The sequence below is a fragment of the Brachionichthys hirsutus genome, chromosome 5 (assembly GCF_040956055.1).
Source record: "Brachionichthys hirsutus isolate HB-005 chromosome 5, CSIRO-AGI_Bhir_v1, whole genome shotgun sequence".
NCBI classification, from domain to species: Eukaryota; Metazoa; Chordata; class Actinopteri; order Lophiiformes; family Brachionichthyidae; genus Brachionichthys; species Brachionichthys hirsutus.
In genome coordinates, this window is record NC_090901.1 from 11769764 (window position 1) to 11785328 (window position 15565).

Genomic DNA, 15565 nt, shown 5'->3' on the forward strand with positions numbered 1-15565 from the left:
GGGCTGGGTTAAAACTAGAGAGACGCGTCCGGGGTGGACGCGAAACGCCGCTGATTTACGGCTTTGTTGAAGTTAATAAAAATAGTCAAAGAGGGGCCAGTGTTACAGGAAAACATTCCCAAGTTACGGCACGGCCCCTCGATTTACTCCAAGAGGTCTTGTGTGTGTGTGTGTGTGTATGAATCTTTTAAGTCGCTCACACCACCTCCAGGTTCCTGCTTCGTGTCCTCTGTTACCCTCCACTGGGGGCTCCTGCCACTGTGTGCAATTTGAAATAAATTTGCCCCTATTAAAGCTCCGATTGTTTTCCCGCTGCAGAGCTAATTAAGTGCTGAATTCCTGGTAAGGGAAGGGGAGATTACTCACTGTGAGCGGCTAATGGAAAGAAACGGTGGAAAATGTGCCGAAGTTAAACCGTAAGCTTTGACGAGCAGACACGTTAATTCTGTGTGAAAGGTTTGGAAATATCCACCGACCTCTGACCGAACACGCTTATCTGGCTGAGAAGGGCCTGAAATCTGGTCCCTTTTCTCTGTCATAACAAATTTGTGCTTTTATAAGTATTGCATCTAACGAGAAAACTGCCCCCCCCCCCCGGACCGACAGAATATCAGGATAGTACTGAACGCCTAAAACCAAACACAACACTTTCCTGATAGGCCGACCCTCATCATGTGACTCCTGCACCTAGAATCTGCTTCTAGAATCCGCATCAGATGGATCCAGATCAGCAACTTTAGAAGATAAATGTAACTCTGAATCAGCTTCAGCTTCAATCTGATCTCAGGTCAGTCTGGATCATTGTTGTTTGTAAACTCACTGTATTGGATTTTCCTAATCACCAGATCCAGAATATGACTTGGAATCCAGAACGATGTGAGCTTGTGATGTCATCGGGTCTTTTACATCCGATCATTGTACACGTGCCGTTTTCATAATCAGTCAAGATGCATTCATAACCTTTTGATTTCCAAACAGTTACATGTAACACTGGACTCGAATCGACTCGCCGTTCTGGATGGACGTGATACCTTAATAGATGGTACCAACAAAAAGATCTTTATTGTTTCACAGGCACGCAAAAAGTGCAAAGTGCAGAACATGAAAACAGGAAGAAAACAAAAATTAACTTTTATAAATGTGAAGCAGAAATGTGTAAAAACAGGGATGATAAGTTGGATCATATGAAGAAAAGGAAATAAATACAATACAGATAAATTGTTCACATTTATTTAAATAGCATATATTGATAATATATTGAAATGTAAACAATAAGTCATTTTAGGCCATCCTGTAGTTACAGCTAATTAAATTTGAAAAAGTGGACTGGACTGGACTTGTGATCTCCTCTGGGTTTTGCAGACTTGCTTTCAGTAGCTGCAGACGTGCTGGCACTAGCTCTGAACATGCTAGCAGTCAAGGCATATAGGAGGTTTATGGAAGACTTCCCACAATTATAGCATGAACATTCCTTAAAAGTTGGATGCATGAAAAAGAGAGGTGAAGAAGAGGAAGAAGAGAAGCCTTCATCTCTTTCTGCACTGGTAAGTTTTTATTTTTTTGCAGTGTGATTTAAAATTATTCTTATTTATCTTAAATTTTAAAGTGTATAAAGTGTATTTTCAATGTGACAGATATATAAATAAGCTTTATGTCTCGTTCTCCTGTACAGTTTTATAAGCATTATAAATACAAACTTTGCCTTGTTGTACTTTATTTAATCATCTGGGAAGATCCACCTGGAACACGAGGAAGAGAAGCGGATGAAGGCGATTGGAAATGACTTTCACGCTGTAAATAATAAAACTCTGTTTCATTACACTCCGGCCTGACCGATCTGATCATCAGCTCCTCTGTCCCAGTATTTGCTTTCGTTGGAGGACGAATCCATACTGTCGATTTTCGGGGGCCGTTTCTTTGAATCTGGATCAAGATAAGCTGCGAGCATCCAACCAAAATCTCCTCAAGTCCCGGTTTCACACTGCAATCACCGAAAAGGGGGTGGATAGAGAGAAAGAAAACATCATTCACCACACCCACTTTAATCTTCAATATTCCATAACCCATTGAACGAGGCACGCAGAGGAGAACGAGAATGCGTCTCAAGTTACCGCTCGATTTTATTTGGCTTCAAAGGCCAGAAACTACTGGGGATGTCCCAAGATCAGCAGAGTCCAGCGCCGGGAGAGAGGGGAGGAAGGTGAGATGGGTTTCCCGAGGGAGGGGTAGACATAGAGAGAGAGCGAGAGAGGGGAGAAATGCAGGAAGGGCACAGCTGGAGCAGAAGGGAGCTGGTGAGGAGAGCAAAGAGGAGAACAGAGCCATTTTCAATTAACCAGAGAGACATGGGCTGGAGGGCCCGAGCCCCCCCCCCCCCTGGCTTCTATCACTACTGGGGGCAGGGGGCCGCTCTCCGTCACCCCAAGCTCCTCTTTCATGTCCAGACCATGAGAGGGGGAGCTTCAAAAGACAGTTTGATCTCAGAAGTAGGAGCGCAGCCTTAAAGAGGATCTGAGGAGGCAGTTAAAAGGAGAATATAAGGGACACTCTGTCAGGGAGCGGGACGCAGAAATCTGGCAGCCCTCCGGAGGTCTGTGCAGAGCAGGAGCTCAAGCGTGCTCGTATGAAACACGAGACCAGTGAGCTTTGTCTCCGACCCATGTCATCTTTGTTCCAGGCTCAGAAGGGAGAGAACGTCAATATGGCGCCGAAAGCAGGCTAGCGGGACGCTAACAGGTGTTTATAGCGGTGTGGTTGTTTTTTAGCATTTAAGAAAAACCAAGCTTATTATTTCTGTTGGGGCATGAAAATGCAAACAGTAATCTTTTTTTAAAAAAGTATATCGCCATCATTGTAAACATGCAAAACACAACTCCTGTGAAAGTGATGACGTCACAGCCCGCCGTCACCTGTCCCGGCCAGCGCTCCAGCCTTATTCGCCCACAAGGCGAAGCCGCGTCGGCCTGGTTTGATTTGCTGCGTTCGCTGATCCTCCTCGAATGTCGACTCTAGCGATTTGCTGTCATCTTCTTCTGTGGTTTGGATTCTGAAAAGTTACACCACCCTCTGCTGCCCTGGCATGCATACTACAAATTCACAGACAAAGTGTGGCTGGAGAGCCAGTGTACAAACACACATCCAGGGGGGGGGGGGGGGTCGCCATGGCTGGTGGGAGGGTCCCAGTCTTCTGGCTGTGCGGTCACGCCTGCCCTCCATGGGGCTGCTTGGAAGCCATGCTGTCCAGACGGGCCCAGGCATGTTGAGGCCCAGCAGCGCCGTATGAAAGCAGATATGTGTCAACAGGTGTGTGTGTGTGTGTGTGTGTGTGTGTGTGTGTGTAGTTGCGTGTGTTTCAACCGAGATGGTGACAAACAGCGTCAGAAGCAGCTGATGCCAGCCCCTCTGTCAGGAGGCATCCCGAAATAGGTCAGCAGTTGCCCGATGGCCAGTTGTCGCAGCTCGTTGCCAAAATATTTGCCCTTTTTGGGTGTGAAATTTGTGTTTCAGTTTATTCTGAACACAAAACATCCAATCAGCACACCTTTGATCCCAAAACGCACCACAGCAAACTGATTTCACAATAGCACTAGATACAGAATGACCTTTGACCCTTTCTCTGTTTGGTCCAAGTGCAGCAACATCAGCCCAAGGAATGATACATCAACCGGAGGCCATGAACATAGGCTGACCCCCCCCCCCGACACACCGGGTTCCCCCTCATCCATATGTCCTTGCTGCACCCCTCCCAGGGACTGAAGGGATGCTCTATAGCCAAGAGCAACAGCACAAACCAACACTGTTCGGATCCAGATCCATCTTGGCTGCTCAGGTCCACGTCCCCGGGGTCCAGCCAACCGTAGAAGCCCCGCCCAGTTCTGGCTACGCTGGTAATGTGTTGTTACGGCCCTGGCAGAGGTCGGGGCGCGCTTTGAGGGAGCGGTCACGAGGTGCGCTAGAGGAGGCCAAATGAAAGCTCGCCAGGGGTTTGCTATGTAGGTCATATTATTGCGGACTCCCCCCCCCCCCCTAGACAGGGAGAAAATTCCTGTCAAGGAACTGGAAGGACTTCAGTGCCGCGCTGGGTTTGGCCCGCCGGGGCAGAATGCGAGGCATGGCGGACAGCTGCACCTCGGAGCTACTGTAAGGGGGACTAAGACCTGATTCAGTTCTGACCCCTCAGTCTGGTGTGTTTATATTTGTTGAGGTATTTTAATTCAGAAAAGGGAAGTGAAAACGCAGCGTGACCGTAAAGCCCGGGGATTCGTGAAATCGCGTCAGACACTTTCAGTATTAGAAACTTCGTAGTAAACACAAGACAAGTTCTGAGAAGCGACCAATGAGGTTTGACTTAGAAACCATCGGCGGAGTCATGCTGATCCAGATCTGCTGATGTCTGAAGTCCGGCTGGATGAATCCAGCGAGACCAGAGAGCAGAACCGATACCAAACGTCCAGCGTCGTCCTCCACAGAAATCTGTTCAAACTGTTCCTTCTTCTTCTTCGTCTTCTTCACACAATTAAAACGTGCTTTTGGAAAAGTCTGTTAAAGTTTTGTCAAATGTCTTCAGTTGCACATAATAAATCAGTTCACACCAGACGCTGAGAAACACGAGATCCAGAAGTCGACGATGCTTTTTTGTTCTTCAGTCCCAGCTTCTCATTTCAGCGATTTGAAAGCTAACTTTGTCGCCTCCATCGTGGAATTTTTGCTAAAAAAAATTTTTTGCGACAGAATGATCTGCAGAGAGTGAAAACCGAAAACAGAGTGCAAGATGAAACATTGGGAAAGCCGATGGACCGCATCCAATAAGCAGAGGTAGGTTTCATATGGCCCAACGGTCTGCTTTCCTCATCAGGCCCGGAGCTTGGAGAGCATGTTCACTCATTCTTACAGCAGGAGGAGCGCCGAAGCCTCCAGGAGCAGGCTGGGAGGAGAAAGGGGAGCAGAAAGAGGCGGTCCGGGGATGTTCGTGAAGAGAGGCGCGTTGATGCCTTTCTGGTTCTGATTCAAAACTGAAGACAATTTTCCATTGCGTGTCCTTTTAACCGACGGAGCTCCGCTGTCATTGGCCCGAGACCTTACGGCGGGCCGGTTCCCTGGATGGGATGTAATTTGATGTCTGCTGTGGTCAGCGTTGTATTTTAACTGAGTGGAATTATTGCCACATACACGTCGGCAAACGTTGCTAAATGTTTCATCATATGGAAATATTTCACATCACATCCTATCACACCCAAAATGTCATCATCATCATCATCATCATCATCATCTGTGTGGAGAGGCCGCTCTACTGGAACAGTTTAAGGGGAAACTACATCAGAATGTTTCTATTTCTCCGGGACATGAGGACTGACGGCCCTCATTTGCTTGTCGCTTGTTTTAAATTTGCTGCACAGATAAAGTTATTATTTTATTTCTGAAAATGAATTTTACATTTGTATTCCAAAAAAGAAATCTGTGGAAAATATATATATATATTATTTTAAAGTTTTTGAGTCAGACTTTAATCTGAAGATGTGAGCAGAGTGTTTTTTTCTTTTTATAGATGAATACGGTGATTAACACCTCCGACGACGATTTTATATTTTCACCTGCGTGGTTTGTTTATTTGTTTGTTTGTTTATATTTTAGTGAGATAACTCAAAAGGTTCTGAACGGACCTTGATTACATTTTCAAGAAATGTTCCCAGGAACAGTTGATTGAATGTTGGTGATGATCCAGAAGTAACGTTGCAGTCAATGGAGCTCCAAACTGATGGGATTACTGGTCCAGGTACCGTCCGGCGGTCAGGAGAGAGAGAGGGGGGGGGGGGGGGGGGGTAAAGAGACACTGGGTGAGAGTGAGCGAGCAGCGACGGCCTGCTGGATTCACGTCTTGCGCTGCGTGATTGAGCAGATTTGCGTTGATAAAAGCTCTTTGATAGGCTGCAGGTGCGCCGCTTTAATGACCATTACTGTGACCCCCCCCCCCCAACCCCACCAGACTTTTCTTCCCTCCACATCTGCACATCTGTCACTGGATGCTCTGCAGCACCTCCCTCCCCTCCCCTCTGCCTTCATCCTCACGTCACAGTTTGAGGAACTACACAGTTCAGTTCACGCTTTCAGGCCGCTGTCCTGACAAATGGAATCGTATCCTGGGGGGGGGGGGGGGGGGGAGGAGGGGGCGAGGGAATGAGCTCGATGACGTGGGTTGTGGTCTGGGCAGGAAGCTCAGGGAGGAACTTGTGACTTTATATTAAGTACAGAGGGCGGCTAACCGGAAACGATAACCTGCCTCTGTTGATTTAGCGAGGAAGTGTGAATTCTTGGCACACGCGAGACGTCGCAAAGAGAAGCCGGCCGATGGCTTCCACGCCTCTGATCCGGCGGCTCGCTGGAATTTCCTCGAGTTCGCTGCGGGTTTGTTTGGGTGGCGGTGATGGAGTGTTGCAGGAATGCATTCAGGGACATTCCTGCTGCAGGAGAAAAGCTTTTCTTCTGATGCAAGGAGAGGAGCTGTTGCATCATCGAGGCCAGGCGGCGCCAGTCTCGCGTGACCTCTGGAGAATCTGACCCTGGGGTCGCTTTGCGTGTTTGAAGCGGACGTTACGTAGAAGGTGCACGTGTTAGTGGGGGAGGGGGGGGGGGGGGGGGGGTTATAAAGCTGTCACACCAGAGTGCGTCTTCTCTCTGTAGATAGAAATAATGCTAATAATCGGGGAGGGAGCAGGCGGCCCCGCCCCTCCCATGTTGGATTAAAGTTCCCCCGAGGGCGTCCGTCTGAATACTTAATGATCAAGGTGTGGCAGTTAGACCAGTCGGGTCACTCTATTAGTCATTTTAGCCCCTCCCCGTTCTTTTTTTTTGTTCTGCGGAAAGACAAACAACAAAGAGAGGAGGTAGCGATTTTTTTTTAAAATTGCTCTAATTGTCAAAATTACATCAATTTATTAGAAATTAATTTTCAAGAACAATTTTAAAAGAAAATATTTTTTGAATAATTATCTTTATTTTTTTCTTTATTGTTGAAGATGATTGCGTTTGTTGTTTATTCCCGATTGGATGAAACGCTCCTCTCCTCTATCCAATCAATCAGTCGTCCCCTCAGTCAGTAAGTCAGACACCCAGTCAGCCAGTCCAGTTTCTGGTCGGGGCGGGGGCTCGTAGACGGCCCTTTGTCTGAGCAGAGGAGCCCCAGACACAACAGTGGTCGGCCCCCGCCGCTCACAATGGCCCTCCACACAAAGACCCTCACAAGGGGACAATGGGCCGGGTTCAGGGTAGGGGGGGGGGGGAGGACGGCTGTGCTGAGGTTACCCACCTGCACACTTCCAGACCCCCCCCCCCCCCCCCCTCACACACACACAGCTATCTTTGAAGAGCTGCTGCAGGTGTCTTCCTGTGCCAGAGGAGGAAGCAGGGAGGAAGACGAGCAGCAAAAGCAGTCATTTGGGTTTTACAGCAGAGGCGTGTTGCCATGGCGCTGCAGCAGGTCAAAGGTCAGCGAGGCACTGATGGAGGCTCTGCTGTCGACTGGCAGAAAACCACTGACAAGTAAAAAATGTCTCAGATAAATTAATTCAATCACAACCCACATTTTTGCATTTATAAATAGATTTTTCTTAAAAATTAACCCAAAATATCATCTTGAGCTTAAACTCGTTCCTTTTTTTAGGCGAGTTGCTCCAGTGATTTAAGACTTACTGGTTGCAACAAGTGACCTGCCTTCTGTCGGCTGCTTCCCATTGGCTGACCAAAGCAGCAGCCATTACTGTGTGTGTGTGTGTGTGTGTGTGCACGCGCGCACGCACGCGCGCACGCATCCAGGAGTCCAACAGATTGAATTTCCTCTTTTAATTGATTGCAACACATTTTTATGACCACACATTACAAAACGCACATCAAATATTTTATCAGGCTCAGTTTGCACCCTTATAAAGAAAAAAAAATAGAAACTACCAAAAATATGCTTTTACAAAATAAGACAATTATAATAAAGTAAATGCCACTTTGGATAACCGTAATCAAAACCCCATTTTTTAAATTCTACATAAAAAAAAAAAAAAAGCTGGACATAAATAAGTTAGTATAATTTCTCAGTGTTTTTACAAAATTATTTACATAAGTACATTTCATCAAAGAGCTACACAAATACACAGGTGGCGACGGCATTTCTGAGACGAGCCGTTTTCTCTCCGTCCGGATGAACCCACACGTTAAAAAAACAAAAAAGAAGGGAAGCTTCAGCAGCAGGATGGGAGAGGGGGGGGGGTAAAGTAGAAAAATACACCAAATAACATTTAAGCAGATGTTATCACAAAGTAACACGATGTGAAGTCGGTTTAAGGAGCGCAGGTGAAGCGACCGTGAAAAAATTATTCCTCTCGGCCGGAGCTGAGGAAGAGGATGACTTTACAACCTGTGACGTTTGTCCTTCAATATTCGAGTACCTCGACTCCAGAGGAAATCAAACATGCAGCTGTGCAGGAGAATTAAAAAAAAAGAAATAAAAAATATCCAAATTCGCACCGGTCACAAGAAAAATATGGGATGAAAAGGAGGGAATTCTGACCGGGGACACCGGCTGATGATTGTTGGAGAGACGGATGATGCAACCAGAGGAAGAGAAACAACCGATGAGCTGCGTTTGTACCGTTCTTCGCCACCGAGGAAGACAAAGGAGCGAAGATCTTTCCATGTTTCTGTGGAGCGTCTCCGAAAGCAACAACAACAGCATTCTGGAAACACGAATCAAACTACACTGCAATTCTTCAAGTCAAATCAAAATTCACGCCTTTTTTTTTGTTTTTTACGTAAAGGATTCGTGTTCAAATCATGTTTTATGTGCTACATATGGAAGGAAATATAATGTGTAGATGTATTTACACACAGGTAGTAAAAAAAACACAAAGGAAAGCAAACCTAATTGCACACTGCTACATCCACTGCTTTTCGTTTAAATCGAGTGACACAACTTTAGTGTTTCTATTCAGTGCTGAACACCCCCCCCCCCTCCCCCCTCCCCACTCCTCGCCAGGGGGGCCGATACGTTTCTGGTGCTGCGGAGTTCCTCTTCCAAAAATCAGCCAACACTGAGGTTTCCCCACGTAAAGGGAGGGGGATGCATCTTGGGCTCTACGGGGGGGGAGAAAAATACAGAAATTAAAAAAAGAGCCATTTGATAAAAGAAAAAGGAAACATTTGGGTGTTTCCTTTTTTATATTTAAAACAATTGAAATGAGGAAATGTGTGCAGGATTCAATCTTTTATTTTATTCTGTGCGAATGTAGTCTTTGATGCGCTCATGAATATTCTTTCATGCATCATTGAGTTTAAATTCATTGTGATTTTTTATGTCGCCACAAATCAGAAAAATTATTTTCCAATTTTTTCTCAAATATTTGTCACCCTCAGAGGTAAAAAAAAATAAAAAATGTTTTAATTCATAAGAGAATTCCCAAGAGATGAAACGCGCCCACTTGTGTTTTATTTACCCCCCCTACCTAAAAAAAAAAAAAACAGTCCTGCAGATTGAAAACAACAACATTCCCAACCGGGAGTCGCTGATCCCGGTGTGTCGTAACATTAGTGAGTAGTGAGAGCGCGCACGCACCCACACACGCACGCACGCACGCACACACGCACGCACACTCTCAGGGAGCAGCCCCTTCCCGTCCCTGCTCCGCTCCGAGGGCAGTGGCTGCTGACGTGTTACTACTACACTGTTGTTTACAGTCAGCACCTCCTGCCGGAGCAGCGCGGCTCCCAGGCGGGAAGAGGAGGCGGGAGGAGGAGGAGGAGGCGGCGGGAGGAGGAGGAGGAGGAGGGAGGAGGCCGGTTCCGTCGCTCCCTCCCTCCCGCATCACAACAACTAAAGTCCAAACACACCACCGAAAGGTCTGGTGGTCACGCACACGCACACACACACACACACGCACTTACTACTACTACTACTACTACTATGTGAATGGGCACACACCTCCTCACACACACGCGCACCTTCTCACACGCACCCTCGGAGTTCTGTCAGAGTTCTCCCATCCGCAGTGGGAACCCGTTAACCCTTTAACCCGTCCCTTTCTCACCGTCTCCTCCTCCTCACGTCTGCCTCTTGGGGCTGCTCTTTCTGGGGGTGTGTTCCACGGGGCGCCCGAGGCCCAGACCCAGGCCCAGGCTCGGACAGCTGACCTCGTCCGGGCCGGGGTGCGACCTCTTATTCTGGGCCGAGGGGTCTGTGGAGGACAAGCAAGCAGGGAGAGTCCGTCATGACGAATCCACCCCCACCCCCCCCGAACCGGAGCCCCCCCCCCCCTACGGCCGGGGTAAAAATAAAATACTAATTAAAATGTAGTACCGTGACACGCAGGCCGCTTCCGGAGCCCGGCGCACTGCTCCGTGCAGCCGGTCTGGCCGCCGCCGCCGCTCGGAGCCTCCACGGCGCGGCGATGGTTCCCGTTCAGGTCCACGTTGTTATTCCCCGCAGAGAAGACGCCCTTCTCGCTCCGCGTCTGGCCGCCGTAGAAATCCGGAATGTTGTTGCAATCCACTAGTTCCCACTCGAACCTGCTGTTGGCCAGCGGCACGTGATTGGCGAAGTCGAAGCCCCACTTGGCGGAGGCGGCGTCCTCCATCTCCCGCAAATGTCCCTTTAAATCCCGCCTCAGCTCGTCGTGGTCCACCGCGAAGAGGCTCCGGCAGGCGGACGGCTTCGGGCGCTCGGACAGCCTCGGCTCCGTCCGCTCCAGCGTCGGGCTCCCGTTTGATAGTCGAACGTCTGACATTTTTCCTCAAAAGATTTTTCTTCCGAAAGCCGCGAGCGTCCCGTTTCTCCACGGGAAAAACACACCGTGAAAAAAAAAAAAAAAAAACCCGAAAAAAACAACAACGAGTAAGATCCGCAAGAGGCGAGAACCGCCTTATGCCATGCGGCGGAGGTCCACCGGAGGGTCGGTAACGGCCGCCGCGTCGTGGTGGTTCATCCGAACGAAGTGCACGGGAAGCGGAGCCGTCCGTCACGTTCACCCGCAGCGAGAGGAACGCAGGCAGACCTTCCAGGACCCAATATGGCGATTGAAAGATGTACTTGGGCTTGAGAGTGGAGCTTGACAGGGGGGGGGGAGTGATTGACACGCCGAGCTATTTAAACGCTGAAAACACTGCTCATTGGTCGACGGGGCTTAAGCCCGCCCACTCGTTTTAAGGTGGACCAGGGAGGAGACGCCGATCAGCGTTTACGTCTGATCCCCAGACCTTTCATTTATGAGTTTTAATGAGAACAAAACCCAGTTGGTATTCTAAATATTTTATGTTGCAATTAATATTTTAACTGAGAAAAACAGGTAAAAAAAAACCCCAACACGTTATAACTAAAATACATTTTCAGTTTCAGCTTCTACATGAGTTGAGATAAAAGCTAGGAATAGGTAGAGTAATACCGCACAGAAATACATCCCAGCATGTATTTAAAAAATATATTTTTATATAGATAAATTCTGTCAGATTTCTTCTGGAAGCACCTTCCCTCATGTAGATTAACCAGTCCAGGATTTGTAGATTTTGTTCAAAAAAGGTCGCGGGATACTTGTGTGTGTGTGTGGGAATAAAAAAATTATTTGTAGTGAACTTCTAAATTTAGAAGTTTTGTCCCTTTAAAAACATGCTGATCCACCAATACAGACTTGGAGTGTATACATGTATTTTCTAATATCCCTTTATACATGCTATCTAATTTATTTATTTTGTTGACTTTGTCAAAGCGCTTTATTTTTTTCATTTGATTTTTATGTATTTTGAATAGACATGACAGCAAAAAAAAAAAAAAAAAACTCATTTAGAATTTCGATATTATTTTCATTGAATTTTAATTAAATTTAAAATCTGAAAAAATAAATGAAATCACACAATATATATTCGCATACAAATATAAAGACATTTGCCCGTGAGTTTAAGAAAATAAATTATGGCGGTAGAATCCTTGATAAACATTCCACCTTAAGAGATGACAAATCTGAAAACTCATAGGCCAAAGCTTCAAGGTGTGGACCCTCTTCTAGAGAAGGCTGTTGTAAAATAATAAGATGGCATTAAAGTGGATTTTGTAATGTATTTCAAATCTGTCGAACTGAGACGTGTAAATAAAGGTGACCCCCCCCCCATTGATAGAAGCAGTGGGACAGAACAGAACATCTCCAAATTTAGACGGGTGCTAATGCAAAACAGCCCCCCCCCCCCCCAAAGAAATGAGAAAAAGGGACCAAAAAAAGTTACTCACAACACAGTGAAAATTGGAAGGAACAAGAAAAACGTAACACTAATCTGGAAAATAATATTCTTCTGTTGAAAATACAAAATGCATAGAATCTAATAAAAAAAACAACAACCTTGCATTGGAAGTCGAGAAAAAAATCTTTGATTCTGTTCATTTTGCACGGGCAGCCGAGCGGACAGAAACTGCTGCTGGCCGCCTCAAACTGGGAAGCACCGGCAACAGAAGGAAAACCTGTTTCTGAGAAACGGGGCAATTTAAATTTAATGTGTGCAATTATTTACCTACGGGGTCACAGCAGGGCTGTGGCGTCGCTGCGCGTCCGTGGGCGGAGCGACGCTGCCCCCTAGTGTTCACTGTGCAAGGAGGAAACGAGCTGCATATGAGGCATCGTTCTAAATAGCACAACTGAAGAGATAAACAAACATTATATATATACACAGACACATTTATACCAGGGCTTACTGATAGTAGTCCACCCACACCTCCTCGCTGACCCTGCGGGGGGGGGGGGGGGGCAGCATCAGAGGCTGAGCCACTTGATGATGTAGAAGTTCCTCTTGCCCACTTGGAGTAACGAGAGCCCGTTTGACAGGATGTGGATTTTGGGGGTGAGCACCTGCTCCGGTTTGTCGGCCCGCATGTGGTTGATCCGCACCCCCCCCTCCAAGATGATTTGAAACCTGCACACAGACAATGATTTAACACAGACCGCTGTTCTGTCAGTTCAACGACCCCCCCCCCAATCAGGCCACCGGGAACGGAGTCCTAACCCTTTGGGACCCTCCGGGATGGCGTTGACCATACGGCAGGCGCCGACCACGGTGGTCCCCGGCTCCAGCAGCAGCTCGTGGAACGGCGCCTCCTTGAAGAGCTCCTGCAGCTCTCCGTCGCTCATCCCGGCCAGGGCGCTCAGGCTGCCGTGGTACAGAACGTCGGTGCACCTGCGGGGACGGCAGACGTTTCCCCGTTTTGCGAGGTCAGAGGTCGCGCTCAGCGGCGGCATGTCGGCCGGGTAGAGACACCTTCTGACCTCTTGGCCGACTCCAGCCCCTCCCTCCCGTGCACCAGCTTGGTCACCTCCGCCGCCAGCCGTTTGTGTGCCAGGCACTTCCCCGGATCCTTCCGCTGCTGCTCCATCAGCTGCTCCACCTCGGCCAGCGGCAAGAAGGTGAAGAGCTTCAGGTACCTGCAAGAGATCCACACAGCCCCCCCCCCCCCTCAGCATCACCGCCCCACACACAGGGGGGGGGGGGGGGTGGCGACGGCCGCGCGCGTTCCTCTCACCTCTCCACGTTGGCGTCGGGCTGCCGGAGGAAGAACTGGTAGAGGTCAAAGGGCGACGTCTTGTCTCTGTTGAGCCACACGGCGTTGCCGCCGGTCTTCCCCAGCTTGTCCCCGACGGCGCTGGTGACCAGCGGGACGGTCAGGCCGAACGCCTCCTCCCTGCTGATTCTGCAGAGGGGGGAGGGGCTTATTGTTATTATGGGTGTAGATCTGTAAAAGGTTATCGTGACTCAACATTTTGGATGAATCCTGAATTAATATGAAGAGGGGGGGGGGGGCTCTTCATCACAGAGACTCTCTCCAGGATTAAGGGGGGGGGTGTTTACTTGTGGATCAGCTCGTGTCCGGACATCAGATTGCCCATCTGGTCGGCCCCCCCGAGCTGGATCTTGCAGCCGTAGACCTGGTTGAGGTGGTGGAAGTCGTACGCCTGGAACACCTGGTAGGTGAACTCGGCGAGGCTCATGCCGTCCGCGCTCCTCAGCCGGGCCTGCACGGCGTGGCGGCTGAGCAGCGTCCCCATCCGGAAGTACCTGCCCACCTCCGACAGGAAGCCCACCACGCCACGCTCCTTGTACCAGCTCAGGTTGTTCAGCGTGGCCACGGTGCCAATTTTCCTGGAGCTGTCGTGAAAGTGCAGCTCGTGGTTCGTGAAGATCCTCTGAATGCTGTCCCGGATGCTGCGCGTGTTCGCCGCCAGCGCGTCCGCAGACAGCCGCTCCCGCTCGCTCGTCTTCCCGCTCGGGTCGCCGATCTGCGCCGTGGCGCCACCGAGGACGGCCAGGACATGGTGGCCGGCGCTGCGGAAGTGCAGCAGGCCGATGATGGCGAGCAGGTTCCCCACGTGGAGGCTGTCCGCCGTGGGGTCGAAGCCGCAGTACACGGTCTGAGGACCGGCCTGGAGCAAATGGGGGAGCCGGTCCTGCGCCGCGGTGTCCGGGAAAGATTCCTTCAAAATACCGCGCTTGTGCAAAGAAAATAGTAGTCCGTTAAGTGCGGGCGAAGAGCGGTGAAAGTCTGACCTGGATATGAGACGCAGACTCCTCTGCCTCGACAGAATACAGGACGCCTGCTGCTGGACGTATCTGCAGCTTCTCGCTGTGGGCGCCGCCATGTTGGACAATGTGACGAGCGGCGGAGGAGCTTCGAGCGCCTCTAGCGCCCCGGTTCAGACTGCAGGAGGAGGAGCTTCGAAGTAGCGCGCCCATCGGGATTGGATGAACAACACTGGCGCGTCAGCACTGTGTCAAGTGCGCATGCGTGAAACCCAGGATCGGTGCGTATCGCTTTAACAGAAACCCACGTGACCGACACAGGATGTCGTCCGGATGTGCCGCGACAAAAGGAAACAAAATGTATCGACTTGTTGCGGGTTTGTTGTCGCTGTGCCGACTGGATTTCCGCTTTGCTCCCATTCATGGATCGTTCTCGGAAATGTGTGAATGAATCCATTTTTAGTGTTATTTCATATGATTGAACACTTTGGTTAATAAAATCCCATTTAAACATTTTAACTCTGAATTTTATTATGTACAAATTTGCTATAATTTACGTGCCAACTCTTGAGCATTTACACAAACAAGCAACATTTGAACCCTTCACATGAACAACTTCACTCAGCAAACAATTCCTCCTTCTGAGGAGGAATATTTGATTAGATTTTTTGGGACAAAAGTGTTTACATAAAGGTGAGACAGCAACAATAAAAAAAAATAAAAGTTGGAGTGGATTCGGGGAAAGAACAGATTCATAATTTCATTTCACATCACAAGATAATTGTAGTTTGGTATTGTTATCATTGCATAAGCTACACGAGTCTTCTGGCTTGTCCCGTGAGGGGGTCGCCACAGCAAATCAACATTCTCCACTTCACCCTGTCCTTTGCATCGTCCTCCCCAACACCAGCCACTCTCATGTCCTCCCATACGTCCATGTATCTTCTCCTGGGTCGTCCTCTAGCCCTGTTCCCTGGCAGGTCCATCCTCAGCATCCTTCTACCGATATAGTCCCCGTCTCTCCTCTGGACATGTC

General features: G+C 48.8%; 2 protein-coding genes across 3 annotated transcripts; both read right to left on the minus strand.

The window, feature by feature from the left end:
• Positions 1-7833: 7833 nt before the first annotated feature.
• cdkn1bb (cyclin dependent kinase inhibitor 1Bb) lies at positions 7834-11032 on the minus strand. 2 transcript variants are annotated; one of them, XR_011105464.1, is made up of 4 exons: positions 10337-11032; positions 10068-10214; positions 8905-9117; positions 7834-8720 (listed from the first exon to the last, which is right to left on the minus strand). XR_011105464.1 is itself a non-coding variant. In XM_068739256.1 (3 exons), exons 1-2 carry the CDS (start codon positions 10761-10763, stop codon positions 10081-10083), a joined length of 561 nt encoding a protein of 186 aa, XP_068595357.1. In that variant the 5' UTR covers positions 10764-11032; the 3' UTR covers positions 7834-9117; positions 10068-10080. The 2 variants fall into 2 exon arrangements, 1 of the variants encoding a protein (XP_068595357.1); XM_068739256.1 differs by having other exon boundaries at positions 7834-9117.
• Positions 11033-12770: 1738 nt separating this feature from the next.
• yars2 (tyrosyl-tRNA synthetase 2, mitochondrial) lies at positions 12771-14648 on the minus strand. The gene is made up of 5 exons (XM_068739755.1): positions 13861-14648; positions 13535-13702; positions 13281-13436; positions 13021-13191; positions 12771-12930 (listed from the first exon to the last, which is right to left on the minus strand). The coding sequence occupies exons 1-5, from the start codon at positions 14646-14648 to the stop codon at positions 12771-12773; spliced, it is 1443 nt and encodes a 480-aa protein (XP_068595856.1).
• Between the last annotated feature and the right edge of the window lie 917 nt (positions 14649-15565).